This window comes from Balaenoptera physalus (genome assembly GCF_965194825.1).
Source record: "Balaenoptera physalus genome assembly, chromosome: X".
NCBI classification, from domain to species: Eukaryota; Metazoa; Chordata; class Mammalia; order Artiodactyla; family Balaenopteridae; genus Balaenoptera; species Balaenoptera physalus.
The window spans coordinates 95800048-95824768 of NC_138903.1; the positions used below are offsets into that span (position 1 = coordinate 95800048).

At 37.7% G+C, this 24721-nt stretch overlaps 3 protein-coding genes across 6 annotated transcripts in view; 2 read left to right on the forward strand and 1 right to left on the reverse strand.

The window, feature by feature from the left end:
• The window catches only part of VSIG1 (V-set and immunoglobulin domain containing 1), a 42619-nt gene extending 37384 nt beyond the window's left edge, over positions 1-5235 (forward strand). Inside the window, exon 7 of the mRNA XM_082447692.1 lies at positions 16-5235. Coding sequence (XP_082303818.1) covers positions 16-319 — 304 coding nt within the window. The 3' untranslated portion in view covers positions 320-5235. The remainder of the gene's footprint in view (positions 1-15) is intronic.
• A 106-nt stretch (positions 5236-5341) lies between these two features.
• Positions 5342-12460, reverse strand: PSMD10 (proteasome 26S subunit, non-ATPase 10). Of its 2 annotated transcripts, none has more exons than XM_082447718.1 (5): positions 12261-12460; positions 9970-10068; positions 8792-8938; positions 8610-8697; positions 5342-6296 (listed from the first exon to the last, which is right to left on the reverse strand). In XM_082447718.1, exons 1-5 carry the CDS (start codon positions 12372-12374, stop codon positions 6289-6291), a joined length of 456 nt encoding a protein of 151 aa, XP_082303844.1. In that variant the 5' UTR covers positions 12375-12460; the 3' UTR covers positions 5342-6288. The 2 variants fall into 2 exon arrangements, with proteins under 2 accessions (XP_082303844.1, XP_082303843.1); XM_082447717.1 differs by having other exon boundaries at positions 8531-8697.
• Positions 12461-12553: 93 nt separating this feature from the next.
• ATG4A (autophagy related 4A cysteine peptidase) overlaps positions 12554-24721 on the forward strand; it is a 74708-nt gene continuing 62540 nt past the window's right edge. For all 3 annotated transcript variants that reach the window (XM_082447679.1, XM_082447680.1, XM_082447681.1), the window contains exon 1: positions 12554-12685. In XM_082447679.1, the coding sequence (XP_082303805.1) occupies positions 12676-12685 (10 nt within the window). In that variant the 5' untranslated portion in view covers positions 12554-12675. The remainder of the gene's footprint in view (positions 12686-24721) is intronic.

Here is a 24721-nt window from a genome sequence, read left to right on the forward strand (position 1 = left end):
GCCTTCTTCCTGCAGACTAATGACAAAGATAAACCAAAGTACAGAGTGTGAGACAATACCAGATGAAGATATCATCCAAATAGAAGCAACTCTGCCACCTTCCATCCATGAGGCTGAGCCTAATACCACCCTGTGGCCAGATCACAAGCCTATCCCCAAGCCTGAGCCTGCCTTGCAGCCTGCGCTGGAGCCGGCCTCAGGGCCTGAGCTTGCCCGGGCGCCTGAGCTTGAGATCAAGCTGGAGCCACAGCAGGAACCGGAGCCCTCGATTGTAGTTGAGCCCTCCTGTGACGAGGGAAAGGGGGTGATTAAGACATAGGCCGGTGGCCTGAGTACAGTCTTCATCACTAAGGAACCCATTACCGGCGTTTGGAATTCAATTGACCTAACTAACCCACCACCTCCCTCCATTCTGACCAACCCTCTTCTAACAAGGTGCTCCTACCATCAATCCAAAACAGACAGGTCAAGATAACTACTAAATAAATGCAAGGGTTCCTGCATTACCAGTATAGAGTACTTACAATTTGACTAACATGTAAACACAACTAATGAAATGACAAGTGATTTTGAACTCAGTTGAAGGTGTTTTGCAACACCTGTGTCTTATTTCAGACAATCTTACTTCTCTATTTTTAGCTACTCTTTGAGATTCCACATGCACACATGACAAGGTGGCATTAACTGGATTCAATATTATTTCTAGGATTTGTTGTTGACAGAGCTTCCCTATTCATTTTCACATTGACCACTAAGGAAAGAATTCACCAGCATTATCTCATAGATTGGAAAAAAATTCCTTAAAATTCCAGAGGGAAATAAAGGGTACATATTAATTGGTACATAGCATTTAAAACTAGGTCTTAAAATTAATGCTTCATTTATCATATTAGATTTCCCAAAGAACCACTGGCTATCCAATATCTGAGCACAGCAAAATTTTAAAATAACCTAATTTTTAAATGCAAAATAACGTACAGGCAAACAATTCCAAATACACTTTTCCTTCAATGAACACAAAATATTGATATTACAGGTGATGTACAATTTAGCTTTGAATGAGCTATTATGTTGTCACACTGTCTGATGCTATCTACTTTGGAAGGGCCAGACTAGGAAACTGTTCTAAATGAACACTTAAGATCTATTTTAGATAATCTGAACTAATTAATCTATTTTACTGTTGGGATATTTCACATTAATAAAGAGATATCATTCTTGTATACATGCTTAATATTAACTAAAATGCATTGATATCACCTCTTCTTCACCTGTTAAAAAGCTTTTCTATTGATCATATTTCACCCACATCTCACTTTGAAGAAATTTACCTGTAGACTTTTTCATCTGTGTAATCAATCAGATTTTAAATCTTATTTTAAGGTTCAATAAGTAATACTCAATAAAAATCTTATTTTAATGATCCTAAGGTAAATCTTTTATAAATAATTTTATTGATATATACATTATGTACAATAAACTGCACCTATTTCAAGTGTAAAATTTGATGAGTTTTGACAGACGTATACACCCATGAAACCACCGTGATAATCTAAATGGAGCATTTCCATCATCCCAAAGTGTTTCCTGTGTCCCTTTGTGCAATCCCACCATCAACCTGGACCCAGGCAACCACTGATTTGTTTTCCATCCTTAGAGATTAGCTTTGCCTTTTCTTGACCTTCATATAAATAGGACCATACAGTATGTACTTTTTTGTGTCTGACTTCCTTCTAAGTGAAGTCTTTTTTAAAAAACTTTTTATTTATTTTATTTTTTATTTTTGGCTGTGTTGGGTCTCTGTTGCTATGCGCGGGCTTTCTCTAGCTGCGGTAAGCCGGGGTTACTCTTCGTTGTGGTGTGCGGGCTTCTCATTATGGTGGCTTCTCTTGTTGCAGAGCACGGGCTCTAGGCGCGCAGGCTTCAGTAGTTTTGGCACGTAGGCTCAGTAGTTGTGGCTTGCGGGCTCTAGAGCTCAGGCTCAGTAGTTGTGGCGCATGGGCTTAGTTGCTCCGCGGCATGTGGGATCTTCCTGGGCCAGGGCTCGAACCCGTGTCCCTTGCATTGGCAGGCGGATTCTTAACCACTGTGCCACCAGGGAAGCCCCTAAGTGACGTCTTTTAAAATAAAGTAATGAATCTGTAACTTATCACATTCAGATTTTCATGTAGAGGAAACTGTGAAAACTTTTGTATACAGATCATACCTATACACTAATTGAGGTAGAGTCTTAGAAGGTTTTAGGGTAGATTGAAATTGAAATTAATATTACGCTTGTCCAGAGTCACGGAGAGAAGAGATAGCAAGTTTTTACTTATGCATTTTCCTTGATGGGTTAATTTTCAGCCAATCGCAGGGATTTTTGAAGCATCTGTAATTCCATTCAGACCAAATATAATATTATGACATACGGTGTCTGATGGGTTCAGGAAGCAAAATGATGAAGGTCTTAAGAATGATCTGACATTTAGAGCTTAAAATTTTCAATTACCAGAATGCCAAAGTAGCTGGAATTCACCTTCCTTCTACTCTTACGATAGAGGTAAATCGCAAGAGACTAATAATATATAGTAGTCAACACCACCCCCAAATTTCTGCTGAATTGGTGCTGAACAGGAAGGCAGGCACCCTCAGTGGTCTTATAGAGCTCTGCTCTTATTAGCACTGTTCTGATCAAAATGCCAATAAATAGTTGGATCAGCAGTTTTTAACCTTTTTTGAGGCCATGGATCACTTTGAGAATACACTGAAAACTCTGGACCCCTCTCCTTAGAAAAATGCTTATACACACAAAATGTCAAGTACAGTTTTAGATAAATTACAGACTCCCTGAATCCAAGAATAAGAACTAGTGAATTAGATAAAAACACAGAAGGTACACTTAATAAATCATGCATCCTGGGATGCGTGGATACTCAAAATGATCTTGATAGTCTGGAAGCTGAGTTGAAATCAACACAATGAATTTGCCAGGAATGGAGGGTATGGTCCAGATTTAAGGATATAGGGTACATGTTGCCAATGCAAAAACCCTAGCTGGGCAAGGTTGGGAAGTAGGTGAGGTTAATCTAAAGTGGTATCTTTGGGTCTCTCCTTTCAGTGCCCTTCTTGGCCTTCTGGCATTATTTTCCAAACACCCAGGATTGTCATGCGCCTACTGGCTCAGTGACCCATTTGGATCTGCGTCCCTCAGGCAGGATTCATTGCTCAACCTATCTCTACCCTTGCCACCCTTTCAAAAGGTAGCTGTTCTGTGACCTGTTCTTGTCCAGTGAACATTATCTTTCATCATCCAGTGATGTCATTCAGGTTGATAATAAACTAGCTCTCTTAGGAAAATTTATCTTTTAAGAGGGGACTCTTTAAAAAATTTTTTTTTTATTTTCGGCTGCATTGGGTCTCCGTTGCTGTGCGCGGGCTTTCTCTAGTTGCAGTGAGCGGGGGCTGCTCTTTGCTGTGGTGCGCAGACTTCTCACCGCAGTGGCTTCTCTTGTTGCAGAGCCCGGGCTCTAGGCACGTGGCCTTCAGCAGTTGTGGCATGTGGGCTCAGTAGTTGTGGCTCACGGGCTCTAGAGCTCAGGCTCAGTAGTTGTGGTGCACATGCTTAGTTGCTCCACGGCATGTGGGATCTTCCTGGACCAGGGAACGAACCCGTGTCCCCTGCATTGGCAGGCGGATTCTCAACCACTGCGCCACCAGGGAAGTCCCTAAGAGGGGACTCTTGAAGACAGATAATTCTTTAATCCAAAGATACTAAAAATGGTGGAATTTCAAGCACTGGAACAATCCAGAGGGGAGATATTCCTGGAGAAAGAAGCTTTCTCAGCCCCTCTCAAATCAACCCATGCGGGTTACCATCTATCTACTCCACCTACTTATAAGGCCATTCTGGGTCAGTGCAACTTTTATCCCAGTCTCCTTAATCTTCTATTAGTACATCCATAATATACCATATATTTATGTTTGTGATGAATCCTGAAACTGTATAAAATACAGAATCGTAACAAAATTGTGTTCACTAAATTTTACGTGGGCAGGAAAATGGACTCCTATGTTAAAGAGATTTCCAATAAGGGAACAAAAGAAAGTTTTTTTTTTTCTGCTTATTCATCAGTGGATCAGAAGATAAGTAATGGAATAGGTCATTACCCAAATAGTCTGATAGCTTAAGCTTCGACCAAATTGTTTCAGCTTAATTCTCACTCAGATAAGGTACTACCTGATTTATTTTGCTACAGGTAGTTAAAAGTTAAGTGGGTAGTCCCAACCAAACCCCAAACCAGCCTTGGCTTCTTAACCATTCACTTCTCACCACCCAAAAAGACTTCCAGGAACTTCTCTCACCTCTTTATTTCTGCATTTAGCAACTAGGATATGCTAAAGTCGGTGGAACAGCTTTGGGGCTGTCGGTCCTTATTCTCCCCAAATTCATCTGTTTATTCAGTCACCCACTGGACATTTACTGAATGGGTACTATGGACCAGGTACTGTGGCTGATGATACAATGGTGAGCAGAATCAGAGCTAGCTCTTGTCTTAACGTAATATACAGCTTTACGAACTATGACAAGTTCTTGCACGTCATTATCAACAGTAGTGTGCTGACTGAAGGGGAGAAGGCTGGAATTTGTACGGCACTGTGGAGGGCCTCCAAATAATAGTGATCTATGATTTAAAAAAAAGGACTAAAACATAGTAATTCTTGACCGACAACCAAGAAACTATGCATTTGAGATCTCCCATGTCCTTTAGAGTACCAAGTGAACTTTCCCCGCAATATTGTATGCTGAGAAGTTAATATTTGCAGCTTTTACACTGGCCTGTAACTCAGGTTTGATGAACTTTCAGTAAGAAGAACTAGAAAAGAATATGCTTCCCTGATTAATAATTGTAAAGCTCAGCACTCAAAATACTCACGTAAAAGGGTCTGAATATCAACAACACAGTTTGCGTTTACAAAACTCATTTTAGATACTGGTCATTAAGTCTCTGACCCCAAATTAACTGAAGTTTGTGGACTCACTTGGATTACTTATTTCAAGCAATATTTGCAGCATAAAGTTCAAATTAAAAAATAATTTGAAGAGTCACTTGGAGTTCATTAGATTTTATGACTAGTAATCATTTAAAATGCTTCCCTAAATTGAGATCAAGTTTACACTTATTTTCTTTTGCTCCACATTTAATTAGCAATTCAGAAGATTACTATTTTTAAAGATTTTAGCTGTAGTTCAAGCTTCACTAATTTTATTGACTTCAGAGCTACCAAAAACTAAGAAATTGTCTTTATAAAGGATTTAAAGGCTTAAGTGGGTGTCTGATTTGCAAAAAGAATTGGGAGATTCTCTCAACATTTTATTTTTTTAGTTTCTGAAATACAAATCAAAATACATTTTTGTTACACGTCATGGTAACAAGCTTGACATTCTTTTCAATACAGGATGACTTAATATAGGTACTTTAAAACTTCCTTTTTATAAACAATACACTTTATTTTGGAGGGAAATAGCCCATTAAAAACATACATTGGTACACAGGCTATTATTTTTCATTATTTTAGTGTTTACGAATGCCAAACTTGGATAGCATGCCCTCTGAACTGAAAATTTCGTCCTCACAATATATAAGTATTCCTTCTATAACAAAAACAAATTAAACCATACTGTTGGAAAAAACAGAAATATTTGGCATAGGCCTCTGAGTGGGCTTGAAAAACGAGTTACGATGTGTTTCAACTGTATGGAAGAACATTCTAGAATCCACCTAGAAACATTTGGCAAAACAATTGGCCTGGTGCTATTGGGGTTGTTCTGCCTCAGAGGGGGATAGAGGGTGCATGGCAGGGTGCTGAAGACTCACAACAGCCACAGAATCACTTATTCAAAGTTAACCAAGATTCAATACAGAATAATATACAACAGTAGAACAGTCTCAATTATTATTATTGTTATTCAATGCCTGGAAAGCAAGTTATAAGCTAAGAAAAAATACCTCAGCAGGAACAATAGTCAACATGTTTATAAGACTTGGAAGATGAAAAAACTTCATCATTCATAGATGGTGTCTTGTGCACAAGTACATTAGTTTCCAGGACATTAGGGGACAACCACAAAACATACAAAGTAAGAATAAATCCAAGCTGCTTAACTTTCCACCATTCTCTTGAGTATTAAACCCAGACCACCTTTGGCCACTTGCAGGGGTGTCTTTTCTTCTTTATTCTCAATGTAAATACTTGCTCCTTGGGACACCAGCAGTTTTGCTTCTTCCACTCTCTCCTCATCACAGGCTAAGTGTCTGAAATCAAGGACCACAAAGACGGATTAATCATTTGCAATTCTATGTAATGGTTAGGATTTCCTGACAGGTAGTCTAAACTGCATATTATTAGGTAGTGTAATATTGGAAAGTTACTTAATCTGGAAAGGAAAATCGATTTTCATGGGGAAGACTGTTTATAAGTTAAAATTCATTGGAATAGTCTTATAATACCAGATCATAAATCACAATTCTGGTCCTACTACAACAGAAGTGATCTAAATGCCAGCCTAAGGAATAACGTCCTTATTTTATGAAGATTAGTGGTTTACACCAAACACATGCAATAATTCCAGGCTAGAACTTCGAAAAACCTCCATACACAACCTGCTAACAGCAATTTGTGTGGTTTAAATTTTGGAAAAGCAGTTTAAAAAATTTTATATCATCTGATTGTTACAGACACCTTGTAAGTTAGCAAGGTATTATTATCACCAGTTTACAGTTGAAATTGTGACAGAGGTTAGTCTTTGCCTATGATGACATGGCTGAGCAGTAAGTGAGGGGGAAACCTTGTCAGGCACTTAACGGTTTACCAGGTAGGGTATTAGACACTAACATGTTATTTTATAACCTTCACAACAATCTAGTGAGGAAGGAATTATTATCCTCATATTACGGATAAGGAAATTAGACTCAGGAATGTTAAGTAACTTCTCTGAGTTACTTAATACAAGTATTTAATATAGTTGTTTAAGTGGCTGAGTTTGGATTGGGTAAACAGCATGTAGCTATTCCTTAATCATAGGCTCTGCTCAGGACCCGATACTGCCTGACTCCTAAATTTCCTCCAGGCCACCCTGCCTTTCTTATTTGGAGAAAAGGGCTAGAATATGCATGTTTTTCTAGACAGAGTCGCTCAGAACTACAGAAAAAAATTGTAAAACTAAGAGTTAAGAAAACAATACTTAAAAAAAATTGAATCCTACTTTGGACTAAAAAGAAGACTCACAGAATTTCTGGTTCAAAAAAGTCACCATTCGATAAGGAAGAATAGTGGCTAAGTACTGTAGAAAAAATATCAAGGTAGAGGACGGCTTCAGGTCAAGCATAAATCAATTCCAGATGGATTTGAGTTAAATGAAAAATAATAACCAAACCAAACCAATGCAATGTTTTAAAAAAAACTACAATAAAATACAGGTGAATAGTTAACTAATTTCAGGGTGAGGAAGCACTTTCTAGCTATGAGGGAAGATTAATAGGTTTGACTGTATAGAGTTGAAATCTTCGGTTATTTCAAAAAAAATCATAAACAAAATGAAAAGACAAACTGGGAAAAATATTTTCAACTAACATGGCAGAAGGTTAATATTTGTACTACGTCAAGTCAAGGGTACATAAAAAAATCAGTAAAAATAAATTAATTCTCCAAAAGGAAATAGAGAAAGGGACACAAAAAGTTATAATTTAGAGAAGGAATATAATTAGTCATAGGCATTAAAAAATGTTTAGCTTCATTGATAATAAAAAATGTAAATTACAACTCTGAAATACCATTTTTCCTATAAGAAAAGGATATTTTTGGTGTTGGTGAGGGGGTAATAGGCACTCTCACACTGCTATTGGGAGGGTACAATGATACAACTCCTCTGGAAGCAATCTGGGAATATTCAGCAATTGTCTTAAACTATGTGTACCTGTTGACCCAGCAATTCTACTTCTAACTTCTATACTAAGATAATAATTAGCAGTATGGCCAATGATTTTTGTATAAAGTTGGTCAATGTAGCATTATTTATAATAGTGGAAAACTCAAAAAAGCTTAAATATACAGTAATAGAGGAATTATTAAATTATGCCATATCCATAAAATGGAGTTGTGGATAGCCATTCAAAAACGTTTTAGAAATATTTATTAACATTGGAAAATGCTCACAATATACTATGAGGTGAAAAGAACAAGATATAAAACTACATACACAGTATCGTCCCAATTTTACAAAAAAAAAAAAAGCGTATGTAAAGTATGCACATTTGCATATAAAAGACAGGGAGGAAATACGTTAAAATGTTATCAGTGGTTATTTCTGGGTGGCAAAATGATAGGCATTTTGAATTTTTATCTTTATACTTCTGTGTACTTTCAATTTTTTTCCGCCATAAACATGTATTACATTTATAAGCAGACTAAAAAAAGAAATGATGTGTAAGAATTAGTGCAAGAGGGCTGATGTCAGGTAGAATACAAATGACCGCTACTTGTCACTTACAGAGGAGTGTTACCCTCAGTGTCTTGGATGTTTGTGGAAGCTTTGTAGTACAGAAGAATATGAATCATCTTCAAGTTACCCTTGGCTGCTGCCCGGTGCATTGCTGTAGCCTCATAATGGTCCTTAGCGTCTGGATTAGCCCCGCCTTCCAGTAACATGACAGCAATCTGGGAAGATGGAGAAGAAAACAACGCAGAGATCTATCTGTGTTTGCGTACAGGTTTAGAACTCAAAAGAAGTAGCCTAGGAATGGAACCCTACCTCATGCCTGTTTTTGGAAGCTGCATAATGTAGGGGAGTACAGCCATTTTGATTGACAGCATTCACTTGAGCACCTTTTCCCAGAAGAGCTTTTACAATCTCATCCCGGCCAGCAGAAGCAGCAATATGAAGAGGAGACCAACCTGCCTGTAAAAGAGGTGGGCAGAACAAAAACCAGGGAGAAAAGGCACAGGGATCAATGCTAACATTTAGGCAGGGTTTACAGAGCTGTGTGTAAATGGTTTAAAAAAATAATATTCTTTCTCTTTCCCTCATTAAGCACTGCAGGATATTTGGAAACCAGATATATAAAAGAAAAGAAAAGCACCCATAATCCCACAACATGGAAATAATACATAAGTCTAATTCTAATGTGTTTTAAGATTGGGATCAAGGATACCCCAATAGGATATCAAGTTCCGTGAGGGGCATTTTCCACAATGCCCACTTATCATTACTTTGTGAGAATTTTTCTATGTCATTCTTTGGAATCATAACTTTATTCGTTGCATATTATTATCATTATTATTATTATTTTTGGCCACGCCAGGCGGCTTGCGGGATCTTAGTTCCCTGACCAGGGATTGAACCTGTGCCCTCGGCAGCAAAAGCACGGAGTCCCAACCACTGGATCACCAGGGAATCCCCTGGTTGCGTATGATTTTATTAGGTGGATATATATGCTGTATTCAACTGTTCCTCCATTAAACTGTTCTTACTTTTTTGCCATTATCAATATTATTTCATTGAGCATCCTCGAAAAGGAATCTGCCTACAAAAACATTTCCATCCTTATTCTTCACAAGTCTTATCCTAATATAACCAATACCATTACACCAAATCTTTATATAACAAAAAAAGATATCTAGGCCCTTATTATTCAGGCAATATTCACAAAAAACAATTTCCAACATAATAAAAAGGATTTGTAGTCTCTTAGGGGTCATCATAATAAGACTTGATCTGCATGTTTACCTTAAATTACAGGCTATGAGTGGCAAAATGAACATTCTGAAATAATGCAACCACCAGTCCTGTATTTGGTCACTGGGGCCATGCTGTAACTTCCTAGTCATAAAGGTTAAACTTTGTTTGTGAGCTTAATACTCGGGCTTTCGTAAACACCAGTCTGGAGTCTAAAGATAACTGGGAATTTATCAACTCTGCCTAGTACTCACATCATCTTTATCATTCACTGGCACTCCAAGTTGCAGCAAGAATTCAACAATTTCTGTATGTCCGGCTGAGCATGCCCAATGCAAGGCAGTTCTGCTGTCCTACATGGGAAGCAGAGAAGCAATAAGACCAACATTCTTGAAGAGAAATAGAAGAACTAAGGCAAGAAAGCAGAAAAAAAAATTAATATTGGAGCCAGCAAACCTACGGTTTGGGAACAAGAAATGGAGAGCACTGGATCCTCAGGTAGGTAACCTTAAACCATATTACTTACATAAGAGAGACCAAGGTTTTAGTAACATGAGGAGAATACATTGATGAACGTAGGTAATTCTGGGCAGACTAGAGCCATGAAAGCAATAGAGCAAAAAACTGATTTCAGTGCTTTGGCAGAAATACAGCTTTGGCTATTTCCATTATTTACGTACTTTTATGTCAGGCACTGTGCTAAGAGTTTTACGTGCATCATCTCCTGTAGTCCCCATGATCCTATACAGTGGATATTATCCCCATTTTACAGACTCCTCAGGGTAAGCAACTTGTCAAGGTCGCACAGCTAGTAAATCGTGAAGTTGGGACACAAACCCGTCAGCTCTGAATTTTCTAGATGCTCTAGAAAGAACAAATGTATCTTGTGGGAAAGAAATGTTCATGAAACTAGTTGAGACTATAACCATTTAAAAAACATACCACACACAGAATTAGAAAGCAACATTACTTTAAAAAAATAATAAGCTAGGAGTTAGTCATGTTTCTCAAAAGGAATCTCTCTCTCTCTCTCTCTTTTTTTTTTTGCAGTGACTGCTATATTCCTTAGCCCTATGTAAAAGAAAATGGTATTTTAAACTTTATTACAGAAATTTCAAACTCATATAAAAATACAGGGAATGTAATATAATCCATATGCCTATCACCTACATCTTATAACTGTTTTGCCATATTTGCCTCATCTGTTTTTCTCCTTGATGAGATTTTTAAAAACAAATCTTAAATATTATGACCTTTCATACCTAAATATTTGAGTATCTAAAAAATACTTCACTACATAGCTATTACACTGATTAAAATGAACACTAACTCCTTTATAACATCAAATACCCAGGTTTCCCCAACTGTCCCCCAAATGTCTTTTTGCAGTTGGCTTGTTTCAATCAGGATGCATACAAGCTCCATAAGTTGCAAATGTTTGTTATGTTTCTTAAGTCTTTTGATCTTGAATAGTTTCTCCCTTTTTTATGCCATTGACTTGATGAAGAATGGTTAGAAGTATTATTAAATCTTAATTTAATATTGTTAAATTAAATCTAAAGTATTAAATATCACCAGACCAAAATGAAGGTAAACTAGACAAAGGCATTTTCAGGTTGAGCAATAAAGGAAAGTTCCAGAAAAAAAGTCTCCGAACTTCTAATTCTCTTCCCAAACACACAAAATGGAGATTTGTAATTATGTGACACTGTCTTGCTAGTGCTTAGCACGGTGCCTGTCAAATAGGAGGCAATCTATAAATGTATGTTGGCTTACTGAGGGCACCGTGAATCCTTCTAGAAACTCAGGGTGAAAGCATGAGGGTCTTTTGAGCAGGAGGGCAGAAAGAAACACTTCCCAAGGTCCACTCACTTTTGTTCTGCCTTTGCCTAGAATACCCCTTCATCCCCCAGGGAAATCCCACTCATCCTTCAAGATACAGCCAACCTTCCCTCCTTTGCAAAGCCTCTTCAGTTACGACAACATTCGGCTTTTCTAAGCGAGATTAAATCAGGTCCTTCCATGATATGTCCTGAAAGCCCCACGTCAACTTCTCTCCCGAGTATTTACCACAATTTATAATCGGACATATGATTTGGGATTATTTTATTAACGTCTGCTCCTTCCATTCGACTGTATCCTCAGCTCCCAGCTGAGGCGTTCAGTTACACGTGTTCCATAGAATAAAATCACTAATAAAAGCAAACAAACCCATTTCCAAAAACCAAAAACTTTCCTTCTCACGGATGTCTCAAAGACTGGGCATTTCTGAGAAACGCGCAAACGTTCTAGAAATATCCAAGATACAGCGACTAAGTACTGGGCCAAAAAACAACATTGGCGGTTTGTGGGGCTAGCTCCGGCCGCCCAGTCCCGAGTCCTGAGGTGACCCTGGGGTAAGGATGGGGCGGCGGGGGCGGGGATCTGGCCCTCTCGGAACCGGCCTCCCCATGGGTTGGGCTGGGCCGGGCAGCCACGTTGGTCTCCGCCGCTGCCGCCGCCGCCGCCGCCGCCGCCAGCGGAGAGGCCCCATGCGTTGCTTTACCTGGTCAGTCCTAGTGGCCAGGGATTTATCGGCCAGGATCGTCTCCTTCAACTCCTCCAGCTTCCCGCTGTAGGCCAGGTTGCAGACCATTAGGTTAGACACACACCCCTCCATTTCGCTTTCCCAGGATCTCGGTGAAGCCTGACCAGGGACCGCCTCACGTCGCCAGCTCCGACTGCCAATCAAAAGAGGCGTTAGAGCTCCCCCAGTCACCAACCTCGCTTGTTCCTTTGCTTCTTTTCCCATCGCAGGGCGCCTCTGGGAGTTGCAGTTTGAGCGCAGTTCCGGGCGGGGAGGCGCCTTTGCCGCTGTCTCAGTCTCTGCCATTAGCAGCGCGGAACTACGAGTCCCGGGGTCCCTTGCGGCCTCCGTAGTCAAGTGGCCGGTGGAATTGGCCCAGGATGACAGCTGGAGAATGGAGTCAGGTACGGGGAGCGGCTTCGTGTAGAACCGGGGTGGGTGGTCGCTGTTGGGGCATTGAGTCGGTGACACGAAGTGGGTGCGGGGTCATGGCAAGAGAGTTATGGGAGCCAGAAAGTCCTGTCCCACGGGGGCCCTGACCTGCAGTGGTAAGCGGAAGGGAAAACGGTAGCAGCTGAGTACTACCTCCTGCGCTCGAACCAGTGCCTGTGGCCATCCTCCCCCTCGCTGCTACCGCCGCCAAAGGAATGGAAAGAACTAGGGGTTAATTATTCTGACGTTTCGGCGGAGTGGCATTAGGGCAGAATTCTGCCACAACAGTGATAGCATATGACACCGTAGTAAGGTGATGTGCCAGGGTGATGCCAAAGGCAGAGTGTGATGCCATAGGACCCACTTGATATCTAAGAGATCTCGGGAAGTCCGTGGCGTGGTGACATCACAACTTGATGAGGGTCATCTTGACACTGTGGTATGGTGTTGGCTCTTTAATATCACGATAATAACGGTGACATCGAAGTCTTGCTAGAACTATTAAGCTAATATGTTTCTATTTATGGGATTCCTAAATAGTGCCATAGCAGAAGAGATGCAAGGCTTATCCTTTATAGGGCATATCCAGACTGGCATCATACCAAAACCCGGTAACGATAAGAATATACTCAAGAAAGAGACTGACTGTGTTTATATTTACCCTGTTATGGTGTAGAACAGGGCTTGGCAACCTTTCTGTAAAGAGCCACATAGTAAATATTTTAGGCTTTGGGGGCCAAAAGGCAAAATCGAGGATAATTTGTAGGTACTTATATGACAAGGGAGAAAACAAATTTCAACAAATATTTATTGATGAAATTCAAGGTATAGTAATAATAATTGAGCACTTTTTTTTGTAATATGAGACTACTAATGAGAATAATGGAATTCTTTGGGGGGGGGTTAACATTTTGTTTATTTGGGGCTAATAGTCAGTGTTCCCTATCATCAAAATCATTTCAAATGTTCATCTGTTAGTACTGATCTGTAATGAGATTTTACCCATTTCATCTTTGTAAATGTCTTTTCACACAGATAGGTATGAATCCACAAACATATTCTTGTTATTTTTTATTTAAATACATTTTAAATTTCAGAATAGCTTTAGATTTATGGAAAAGTTGCAAAGGTAATGCAGAATTCCTGTGTACCCCTCACCCAGTTTCCCCTACTGTTCCTTTCCTATTTTTAACAGCTTTATTGGGATATATTTTTCATATCATAAAATTCACCCATTTTAAGTATAGTTAAATATTTTTAGTAACTTTACTGAATGGTGCAACCATAATCATAATCAGTTTCAGAACATTTTCATTTCCCCCCAAAGATCCCTCATGCTCATTTATTTACAGTTAATCCTCGTTCCCACTCTCAGCCCCAGGTAACCACTGATCTACTTTGTCTCTATAAATTTACCTATTCTGGGCATTTCATCTAAATTAAATCAAATAAGAAGTGGTCTTTTGTGCCTGGCTTCTTTCACTTAGCATAATATTTTTTGAGGTTCATCCATATTGTAACATGTACCAGTACTTCATTAATTTTTATTGCCAAATAGTATTCCATTATGTGGCTATAACCCATTTTGTCTGTCTACTCACTAGACATGTAGGTTGTTTCCAGTTTTTGGCTATTATGAATAATGCTGCTAAGGACATTAGCGTGCGAGTCTTTGTGTGGACAGGTGTTTTCATTTCTCTTTGGTAGGAACCTAAGGGTGGAATGACTGCATGATATGGCAAATTTAATCTTTAACTTTATAAGAAACTATAAAACTATTTTCCAAAGCGGCAGCACTGTTTTGCATTGCCACTAGTAATGTATGAGGGTTTCTGTTTCTCCACTTCCTTGCCAACATTTGTTATTGTCTTTTTGATATAGCCATTCTGAATGGATGTGAAATTATATCTTATTGTGGTTATAATTTGTACGTCCTTAGTGACTAATGATGATGAGCACCTTTTCATTTACTTACTAGCCATTCATACATCTTTTCCATTTTTAAATTGTTATTGTCTTTATTGTCTTTTTGTTATTGAGTTGTAAGAATTATTTATATATTCTGGATACAAGTCCCTGTAGATATGATATGTGGATATTTTCTCCCACTCTGTTGCTCGTTTTTTCATTTTCTTAATGATGTCTTTTGAAGTGCAAAAGTTTAGAATTTTGACAAGATCTAATTTATTGTATTTCTTTTCTTTTATGGATCATGCTTTTGGTGTTGTACACTTTTAAAAATTGTACAATTTAATGTTATTAGTATTTTAGAATTGTGTTACCATCACCACACTCTTATTTGAAACATTTCCATTACCCCAGAAAGAAACCTCATGCCTGTTTTCACTCTCTCCCCATTTCCACTCCCAGGCCTAGGCAACCACTAATTTATTTTTTGTCTCTATGGATTTTCATTTTGGGGGATTTCATATAAATAGAATCATACAGTATGTAATCTTTTGTGTCTGGCTTCTTTCACTTAGCATAAGGTTTTTGAAATTTATCCAAATTTTAGTTTATATCAATACTTCATTCATTTTAATGGCTGAGTAATATTCCATTGTATGGCTATACCATATTTCACTTATCTGTTCATGAGTTCATTGGTTTCTGCCTTTTGGTTATTATGAATAATGCCATTATAAACATTCATGTACACGTTTCTGTGCAGACATGTGTTTTCATTTCTCTTAGCACGTATCTAGGAGTGGAATTGCTGGGCCATATGGTAGCTCTATGTTTAACTTTGTGAGGAACTGCCAGACTTTACCAAAGTGGCTGCACTATTTCCCTTCCCACCAGCAATGTATGAGTGTTAGAATTTCTCCACATCTTTACCAACACTTGTTAATGTCTTTTTTTATTATAGCCATTCTAGTGAGTGCAAAGTGGTATCTCACTGTGATTTTGTTGTTTTGACCTGTGACAGCATGGGATGCATATAAAGCATGTTGACATTACTTATGATTCAAACAATGTTAGCTGTTGAAATGACTTTCCTACAGTGTAAGTTTCACATATAAGTGCTGTTTTGCCTTGTAATTTTAAGTTGAATTAATTAAGAAACATTATCCAGTCTGGAGCAAAAGCTAATTTCCAGGGCCATTCGGTGTTTGGTAATAGTGGTTGAAGGCAGTTCTTCCAACAGTTAAAAAATGTAAAAATCATTCCTACCTTCCTTACCATAAGAAAAACACATAGTGGATCTAATTTGGCCTGCCAGATGTAGTTTGCCGATGGCTGGTGTGTAAAAGTGTCCTGTATTTAGCAGGTGTTCAATAAATATTTATCCAGTTGATTACAGAGGTTCAGCAGGCCTGCTGTGTGGTATTCACAAAGAATTGGGTATAGTAACATTTCACCGTAATAATACATCAAGAAATTGGATTTGATTGTCAGAAACAGCTGGAAAAACAACTCCAAGTGCCTCTCCTACTGAGTGACTTGTTTGGGTAATCTTCCTTTATAGACGGTGTGTTGTGCTTTTATTTTATTTGATATGACAGGGTGGTTAACTTTCAATTCTGAGTCCCTTAAGGCCAAGGGTAAGGTATTCTTTGACTTTTTGAAAGCTTTCAAAGGTGTCTTCCCTTTTGTCACTGTCCTCAAGTATGGAGGAACAATGTAGTTACTGTTTATCAAGAAGAGTCAAAGGGGGGCCCTGTTAGGGACTGACTCCGTTGTTGTGCATACAATTGCATATTCCCTTTACTACTGGTCATATAGAGTCTAGGTCCTAGAACAAGCCAAGTTCACCTTCTGGCCTTTAGAATAACTAACGTTTACTGATCACATGTGTCAGGTATTGGGCTTATCTCATTTAATCCTTCACAACAACCCTATGAGGGAGGTACCATTATCCTCCAGTCCCCACCTTTTAAAAAATGAGAATACAGGCGCAGAGAAGAGAAGTAGCATGCCTGAGGTCACACAATTTGGCCAAAGTTGGAGCTAAAATTAAAATCCAGTGCTATTCTACCCCAAAGCCCTAGCGCTTAACCACTGTAATATACGGCTAAATATTGCTGAAGATGAAATTATGTGTAAATGCAAACCTCAGGTAATGCAATACTAATTCCTGTCAGAGCTCTTTGGACTGTAACACTACCTATGATTCTTGGGAAATGACATGATTTTCATGCTCTAGAGCCACACTGTCCAGTAGAACTTTTTGTGATGATGGAAAAGTTCTGTATCTATGCTGTTCTGGTAGGGTAGCCACTAGTCACACTGAGCACTTGAAATGTGTCTAGGGACTAAATTTTAAATTTAATTTTAATTATTTTTAATTTAAATAGCTTCATGTGGCTAGTGGTAATCATTGTGGACAGTGCAGAGAGAGGCAGTTTCCCCCTACTTGCTCCTTTCTAATTATCACTAAACATTTTATTTAATGTAAATGTTCTTTCCATAGCACAGCTGGAAACCAATATATTCTACAGTGAAACCAACTTGAGGAAACCCTACAGAGGTATATGACAGTTAACTGTATGACAGTCACAGGAATAGGTTCTGGCTTATCCAGAATGAAACTTCTCCATTCCCACCACTTGCTAGGTAAAGTTTGAAAAACTGGCCTTGAAGACCCTTTGCGATTGATTTTTTTCACTGTTTGCAGATGTAAGTTGTTTATGTGGTCAATTGCAAGCAATTCACAATAACCAGTTGCCTGGTTTAAGATGAGACATTTTAATCTGTGGCTCTAATATTTTTTAAGCACATGTTTTAATCCTACAGATAAAAATGTCCTTGGTATTGTGTGTCACTGACCTATGCAAATCTTCCGCATTTAAATCTCTCTCTTCATAAAGCTGGCATATTGTTATAGGCTATTATAATAAAACATTTTATTTACTTGCTCCCTGGGTTTTAGCTTCCACACACTCTTGTTTTCTGAGTTATTTGCTTTATAAGTGGTTTACTTTTAAACTTTTTACTATAAAGAATAAGGGACTCACAAGAAGTTGCAAAAACAGTACCATATACTCTTCATCCAGTTTACCCCAATCATTACATTTTATGTAATTATAATACAAGGTAAGAAACAGGAAATTGACATTGGTAGGATGTGTGTGTACGGTTCTATGCTATTTTCTCACTTGCGTAGATTTGTGCAACCGTAACTGCAATCAAGATACAGAAATATTCCTTCACTAGAAAGCTACCCCTTCATAGTCACAGCTATCCACAACCCCTGCCAAATACTAATTTGTTTTCCTCCTCTATAATTTTGTCATTTTGAGAATTTTATATAAATGAAATAATGGAGAATGTGATTTTTTCCAGTTTTTCCACTTTGTTTAATGACCTCGAGATCCATCCAGGTTGATACGTGTATCAATAGTCTGTTCTTTTTTATTGCTGAGGAGTGTTTCATGCTATGGGTATACCACAGTTTGTTTAACCATTTACCTAATGAGAGACATTTTGGTTATTTGCAGTTTGGGTCTGTTGCAAATAAAACTGTTATAAACATTTGAGTATAGGATTTAGTGTAGACATAACTCTCATTTGTCTGAGATACATGCCCAGGAGAGTAATTGCTGGGTCATATGGGAAGTGTATGTTTAGTTTTTAAAGAAGCTTCTCCAGAGTGGCTATATAGCATTTTACACTCCCACCAGCAATGTATGAGAGATCCACTTTCTCTGCATCCTTACCAGCATTGTCGTTGTAATTGTTTCTTATTTTAGCCATTCTGATAGGTGCCTAGTGATATCTTATTGTGGTTTTATTTGCATTTCTCTAATGGCTAATGATGGTCAGTATTTTTCCATGTGTTTATTCTCCATCCCTATATCTTCTTCAGTGAAATGTCTCTTCATGTCCTTTGCCTATTTTCTTTAAAATAAAAAAAAAATTATGAGGTAACAGTGGTTAATAACATTATATGTTTCATGTGTACAATATTTTATTTCTCTGTACACTACAGTGTGCTCACCACCAAAAATCTAGTTTCTATCTATCACCATGCAGTTGACCCCCTTTGCCCATTTTGCCCTCCCTCCGCCCCTTCCCTTCTTGTAACCACTACTCTGTTCTCTGTATCTATGTGTTTGTTTATATTTGGTTTCATTTGTTCATTTATTTTGTTTGTTTATACATTTCACATATAAGTGAAATCATACAGTATTTGTCTTTTTCCATCTGACTTATTTCACTTAGCATAATACCTCAAATTCCATCTACGTTATTGCAAATCCTTTGCCCATTTTATAATTGCATTGTTTGGGTTTTTTTGTTTTTTACCTGTTGAATTTTGAGAGTTCTTTATATATTCTAGATATAAGTTCTTTGTCACATATGTAGTTTGCAAATATTTTTCTACCAGTCTATGGCTTATCCTTTCATCTTATTAATAGGATTTTTTCATAGAGCAAAAGCTTTTAAATTTGATGATGTCCAGTTCATCAATTTTTTTCTTTTATGGGTTGTGCTTTTGTTGCTATGTCTAAGGACTCTTCACTAAGCCCTGGGTCTCAAAGATTTTCTCCTAGATTTTCTTCTAAAGTTTTTTTAGTTATATTTTACCTTCAAGTCCATGATCCATTTTGAGTTAATTTTTGTATTTAGTGTGAGGTTTAGGTTGAGGTTAATTTTTTTAAACTGTGGATGTTCAGTTGCTTCAGCTCTATTGAATTGCTTTTGTACTATAGTAGAAAATGAGTATGCTGTACTTGTATAGGCCTATTTTGGGGTTCTCTGTTCTGATTCATTGATCTGTGTGTCCCTTTGCCATCTCACACAGTCTTGATTACCATAGCTCTATAATAAATTTTAAAATTGGGTAGAGTGATACTTCTTCCTTTATTATTTTTCAGTATTGTTTGTTTGTCTTTCCCTATGCTTTTCAGAATAAGCTTTCCTATATCTAAAAAAAGGTTGCTAGGATGTTGATAGGAATTGTATAAGAGCTGTATATCAATTTGGGGAGAACTGAAATCTTTACTATGGTGAGTCTTTCAATTCATGAACAGGGCATATCTCTCCATTTATTCACATCTTCTTTTATTTCTTTTGCTAGCATTGTGTCGTTTTCAGCATTGTGTAGTTTTCAACATACAAGTCCTGTATATGTTTTGTTAAAATTATAATTATTTCATTTTTTGTGTGACTGTTAATGGTATTGTATTTTAAATTTTGGTTTCCATGTGTTCATTGCAAGTACATAGTAATACAATTGATTTTTGTATAATTTGTACCTGGCAATGTTGCTGAATTTACTGATTAAGTTCTAGGAGGTTTTTTCTGTTGTTGGTTTCTTTGGATTTTCTTTGTAGACCATCTTGTCATCTGCAAATAGGGACAGTGGTATTTCTTTCTTTCCACTTTTTATGCCTCTTATTTCTCTGTCTTCCCTTATTGTTCTGGCTCAGAATTCCAGTACTATGTGTAATAGCTGTGGTGAGAGCTGAACCTTTGCTTTGTTTCCAATCCTAGGGGGAAAGTAGTCAATCTTTCAGCATTAAGTGTTATGTTAACTGTAGTTTTTTTGGGGTAGATATTCTTTTTAAAATTGAGGCAATTCCCCCCTAATTCCTAGTTTTCTGAGGCTTTTTGTCGTCAATAAATGTTGAATTTTGTCAAACAGCTTTTTCAGTATCCACTAATATGACCATGTGCTTTTTTTTATTACACTGATTGATTTTCAAATATTGACCCCACCTTGCATCCCTGAAATAAATCCACTTGGTCATAGTGTATAAATTTGTTTACATATTACTGAATTCTATTTGCTAATATTTTGTTAAGGATTTTTGTGTCTCTATTCATGAATGATATTGGCTTGTTATTTAATTTTTTGGTACTGGCTTTGATTTTCATATCAATGAAATATTAGCCTTATAATAAGAATTGGGAAGTATCTCCTCCTCTTGTATTTTCTGGAAGAGATTGTGTAACAGTCTCTACACAAAATTAATTGTGTATTAATTTTCCTTTAAGTGGTTGGTAGAATTCTCTAGTGTAACCAACTGGGCCTGGAGATTTTTTTTGGAGTTTTTTTTTTTTTTTTAAGGGAATTTTATTTTTATTTATTTATTTTTGGCTGTGTTGGGTCTTCCTTGCTGTGCAGGCTTTCTTTAGTTGCGGTGAGCGGGGGCCACTCCTCGTTGCGGTGCACGGGCTTCTCATTGTGGTGGCCTCTCTTGTTGGAGAGCACGGGCTCCAGGCGCGCAGGCTTCAGTAGTTGTGGCTCGCAGGCTCTAGAGCGCAGGCCCAGTAGTTGTGGTGCACGGGCCCAGTTGCTCCATGGCATGTGGGATCTTCCTGGACCAGGGCTCGAACCTCTGTCCCCTTCATTGGCAGGCAGATTCTTAACCACTGCACCACCAGGGAAGCCCTGGAGTTTTAAAAGTATAGATTCAATTTCCTTAGTAGCTATAGGACTACTAAAATTATCTATCTTGTATTGGGTGTTTGTTTGTGATTTTCAAGGAATTGGTCCAGTTTTCAAAATTGTAAAATTTGTTTGTAGTATTTCCTTTATCCTTTTGGTGTTTGCAGAGTCTCTAGTGATATCCCCTGTCTCGTTCTGATATTAATAATTTGTGTTTCCTCTCTTTTTTTATTTGTCATTCTCGCTAGAGGTTTGTCTATTGTATTGATCTTTTCGAAGAATCAGCTCTTTACGTCATTGATTTTTCTCTATTAATTTTCAGTTTTCAATCTCATTGATTTTTGCTCTTAAATTGATTATTTCCTTCCTTCTCCTTGCTTTGGGTTTATTTTACTCTTATTTTTCTAGTTTTTTTTTAAGGTGGGAAATTATATTTTTAAATTTGAGACTTTTCCTCTTTTCTGAGGTAAGCATTTAGTGCTATAAATTTCCCACTTAGCAGCGGTTTAGCTGCATATCACATATTTTTTTATCGTGGTAAAAAACACATAATATGAAATCTACCCTCTTAAAAAAATTTTTTTAATATAAATGTTTACCTACTTTTCTTTTTTTTTAATTAATTAATTAATTAATTAATTAATTAATTAATTTTTAGCTGTGTTGGGTCTTTGTTTCTGTGCGAGGGCTTTCTCTAGTTGCGGCGAGCCGGGGCCACTCTTCATCGCGGTGTGCGGGCCTCTCACTGTTACAACCTCTCTTGTTGCAGAGCACAAGCTCCAGACGCACAGGCTCAGTAGTTGTGGCTCACGGGCCCAGTTGTTCCGCGGCGTGTGGGATCTTCCCAGACCAGGGCTCAAACCCATATCCCCTGCATTGGCAGGCAGACTCTCAACCACTGCGCCACCAGGGAAGCCCTACCCTCTTAAAATTTTAAGTGTACATTACACAATATTGTTAACTATAGGCACAATTTTTTTTTAAATTTATTTTTGAAAAATTTATTTTTATTTATTTATTTATTTTTGCCTGCGTTGGGTCTTCATTGCTGCACGTGGGCTTTCTCTAGTTGCGATGAGCGGGGGCTACTCTTCATTGTGGTGCGTGGGCTTCTCATTGCGGTGGCTTCTCTTTGTTGCAGAACACAGGCTCTAGGTATGTCGCTTTAGTAGTTGTGGAACATGGGCTCAGTAATTGTAGCTTGCAGGCTCTAGAGCGCAGGCTCAGCAGTTGTGGCGCATGGGCTTAGTTACTCCGTGGCATGTGGGATCTTCCCAGACCAGGGCTCGAGCCCTTGTCCCCTGCATTGGCAGGCGGATTCTTAGCCACTGCGCCACCAGGGAAGTCCTCCCCACAATGTTGTTTTCATCTTGCATGACTGAAACTCTATAACCATTGAATAGCAACTCCCCATTTCTCCCTCCCCCTAGTCCCTGGCAACCACCATTCTTTCAGTTTCTATGAGTTTGACTACTTTAGATACCTCATTTAAGTGGAACGATGCAGTATTTGATCTTCTGTGATGGCTTATTTCACTTAGCACAAGGTCCTCAAGTCCCATCTGTGTTGTAGCGTATTGCAGAATTTCCTTTTTATATGGCAGACTAATATTCTATTGTATTTATATACCATATATATACCACATTTTCTTTATTCATTCATTGATGGACATTTAGGTTATTTCTTCCTCTTGGCTTTTGTGAATAATGCTGCAATGAACATGGGAGTGCAAATATCTCTTCCAAAGCCTGTTTTCAATTCTTTTGGATAAATACCCAGAAATGGTATTGCTGGATTATATAGTAGTTCTATTTTTAATTTTTTGAGGAGCGTCTATACTATTTTTCCATAACAGTGGCATCATTTTACATTCCTACCAACAGTGTAGAAAGGTTCCGTTTCTCTACATCTTTGCCAACACTTGTTATTTTTTTTTAAATAGCCATCCTAGCAGGAGTGAGATGATGTCTAATTGTGGTTTTAATTTGCATTTCCCCGATGATTAGTGATTGTGAGCACTTTTTTCATATATCTGTTGGCCATTTGGATGTCTTCTTTGGAGAGATGTCTATTCAAGTCCTTTGCCCATTTTAAAATAAAGTTGCTATTATTATTATTTGCTATTGAGTTGTAGGAGCTCCTTATATATTTTGGATATAAACCCCTTATCAGAGGTATGGTTTACATATATATATAACCTCCTATACTGTAGGTTGCCTTTTCATTCTGTTGATTGTTTCCCTTGCTATGCAGAAGATTTTTTTTTTCAGAAGATTTTTAGTTTGATGTAGTCCCACCTGTCTGTTTTTGTTTCGGTAGCCTGTGCTTTTAGCGTCATATCCAAGAAGTCATTGCCAAGACCAATATCTTGAAGTTTTTTCCCTAGGTTTTCTTCTAGGTGTTTTATAGTTTTAGGTCTTCTGTTGAAGCCTTTAATTTTGAGTTGATTTTTGTGTGTGGTGTAAGATAAGGGTCTAGTTTCATTCTTTTGCATGTGAATATTCAGTTTGCCCCACACCATTTGTTGAAGTGACTATCCTTTTCCCATTGTGTACTCTTGGCACCCTTGTTAAAGATCATTTGACCATATATGTGTGGGTTTATTTCTGGGCACTGTGCTCTGTTCCATTGGTCCATATGTCTGTCTTTATGCCAGTGCCATTTTGTTTTGATTACTGTAACTTTGTAATATGTTTTGAAATTAGGAAGTATGAGGTATCTAGCTTTGTTCTTCTTTCTCAAGATTGTTTTGGCTATTTGGGGTTCTTTGTGGTTCTACATGAGTTTTAGGATTTTTTTCTATTTCTATAAAAAATGCCATTGGGATTTTGATAGGGATCATATTGAATATGTAGATTGATTTGGATAGTGTGGACATTTGAACAATATTGTCTTACAATCAATTAACATGGGATATCTTTCCATGTATTTGTACCTTTAAATTCCTTCCAGCAATGTTTTGTCATTTTCAGTGTACAAGAGTTTCGCCTCTTTGGTTAAGTTTATTCCTAAGTATTTTATTCTTTTCGATGCTGTTTTAAATGAAATTGGTTTCTAAATTTCCTTTTCAGATGGTTCATTGTTAGCGTATAGAAATATAACTGATTTTTGTATATTGATTTTGTATCCTGTAAAGACTTAATAGTTAGAGCATATGCTGAATTAATTTATTAGTTCTAACAATTTTTGTGGCGTCTTTAGAGTTTTCTACATATAAGGTCATGTCATATATAAACAGAACTAATTTTACTTCCTCCTTTCTAATTTGAGTGCCTTTTGTTTCCTTTTATTGTCTAATGGCTCTGGCTAGAACTTCCAGTACTATGTTGAATAGAAGTGGTGAGAGTGGGCATCTTTGTCTTGTTCCTGAACGAGGAAATCTTTCAATTTTTCATGACGGGGTATGATGTTAACTGTGGACTTTTTATATATGGCTTTTATCATGTAGAGGTAATTTCCTTTTATTCCTAGTTTGTTGAGTTTAGAATACTCAACTTTTTAACCTGAAAAAGTGTTGAATTTTGTCAAATGCTTTTTCTGCATCTATTGAGATGATCATGTGATTTTTTTCTCCCTTCATTCTGTTAATGTGGTGTATCACATTGATTGATTTGCATATGTTGAGTTATCCTTGCATCCTGGAGATAAATTCTACTTGGTTATGGTGTAT

Coding starts and splice junctions, on each gene's coding strand:
- PSMD10 (XM_082447717.1), bottom strand. CDS start 12,374: ATGGAGGGGTGTGTGTCTAACCTAATGGTCTGCAACCTGGCCTACAGC. Junction 10,069..12,260: donor TGGCCACTAGGACTGACCAG/GTAAAGCAACGC, acceptor CTTCCCATGTAG/GACAGCAGAACTGCCTTGCA. Junction 6,297..8,530: donor ACTGAGGGTAACACTCCTCT/GTAAGTGACAAG, acceptor CCTTGATTTCAG/ACACTTAGCCTGTGATGAGG.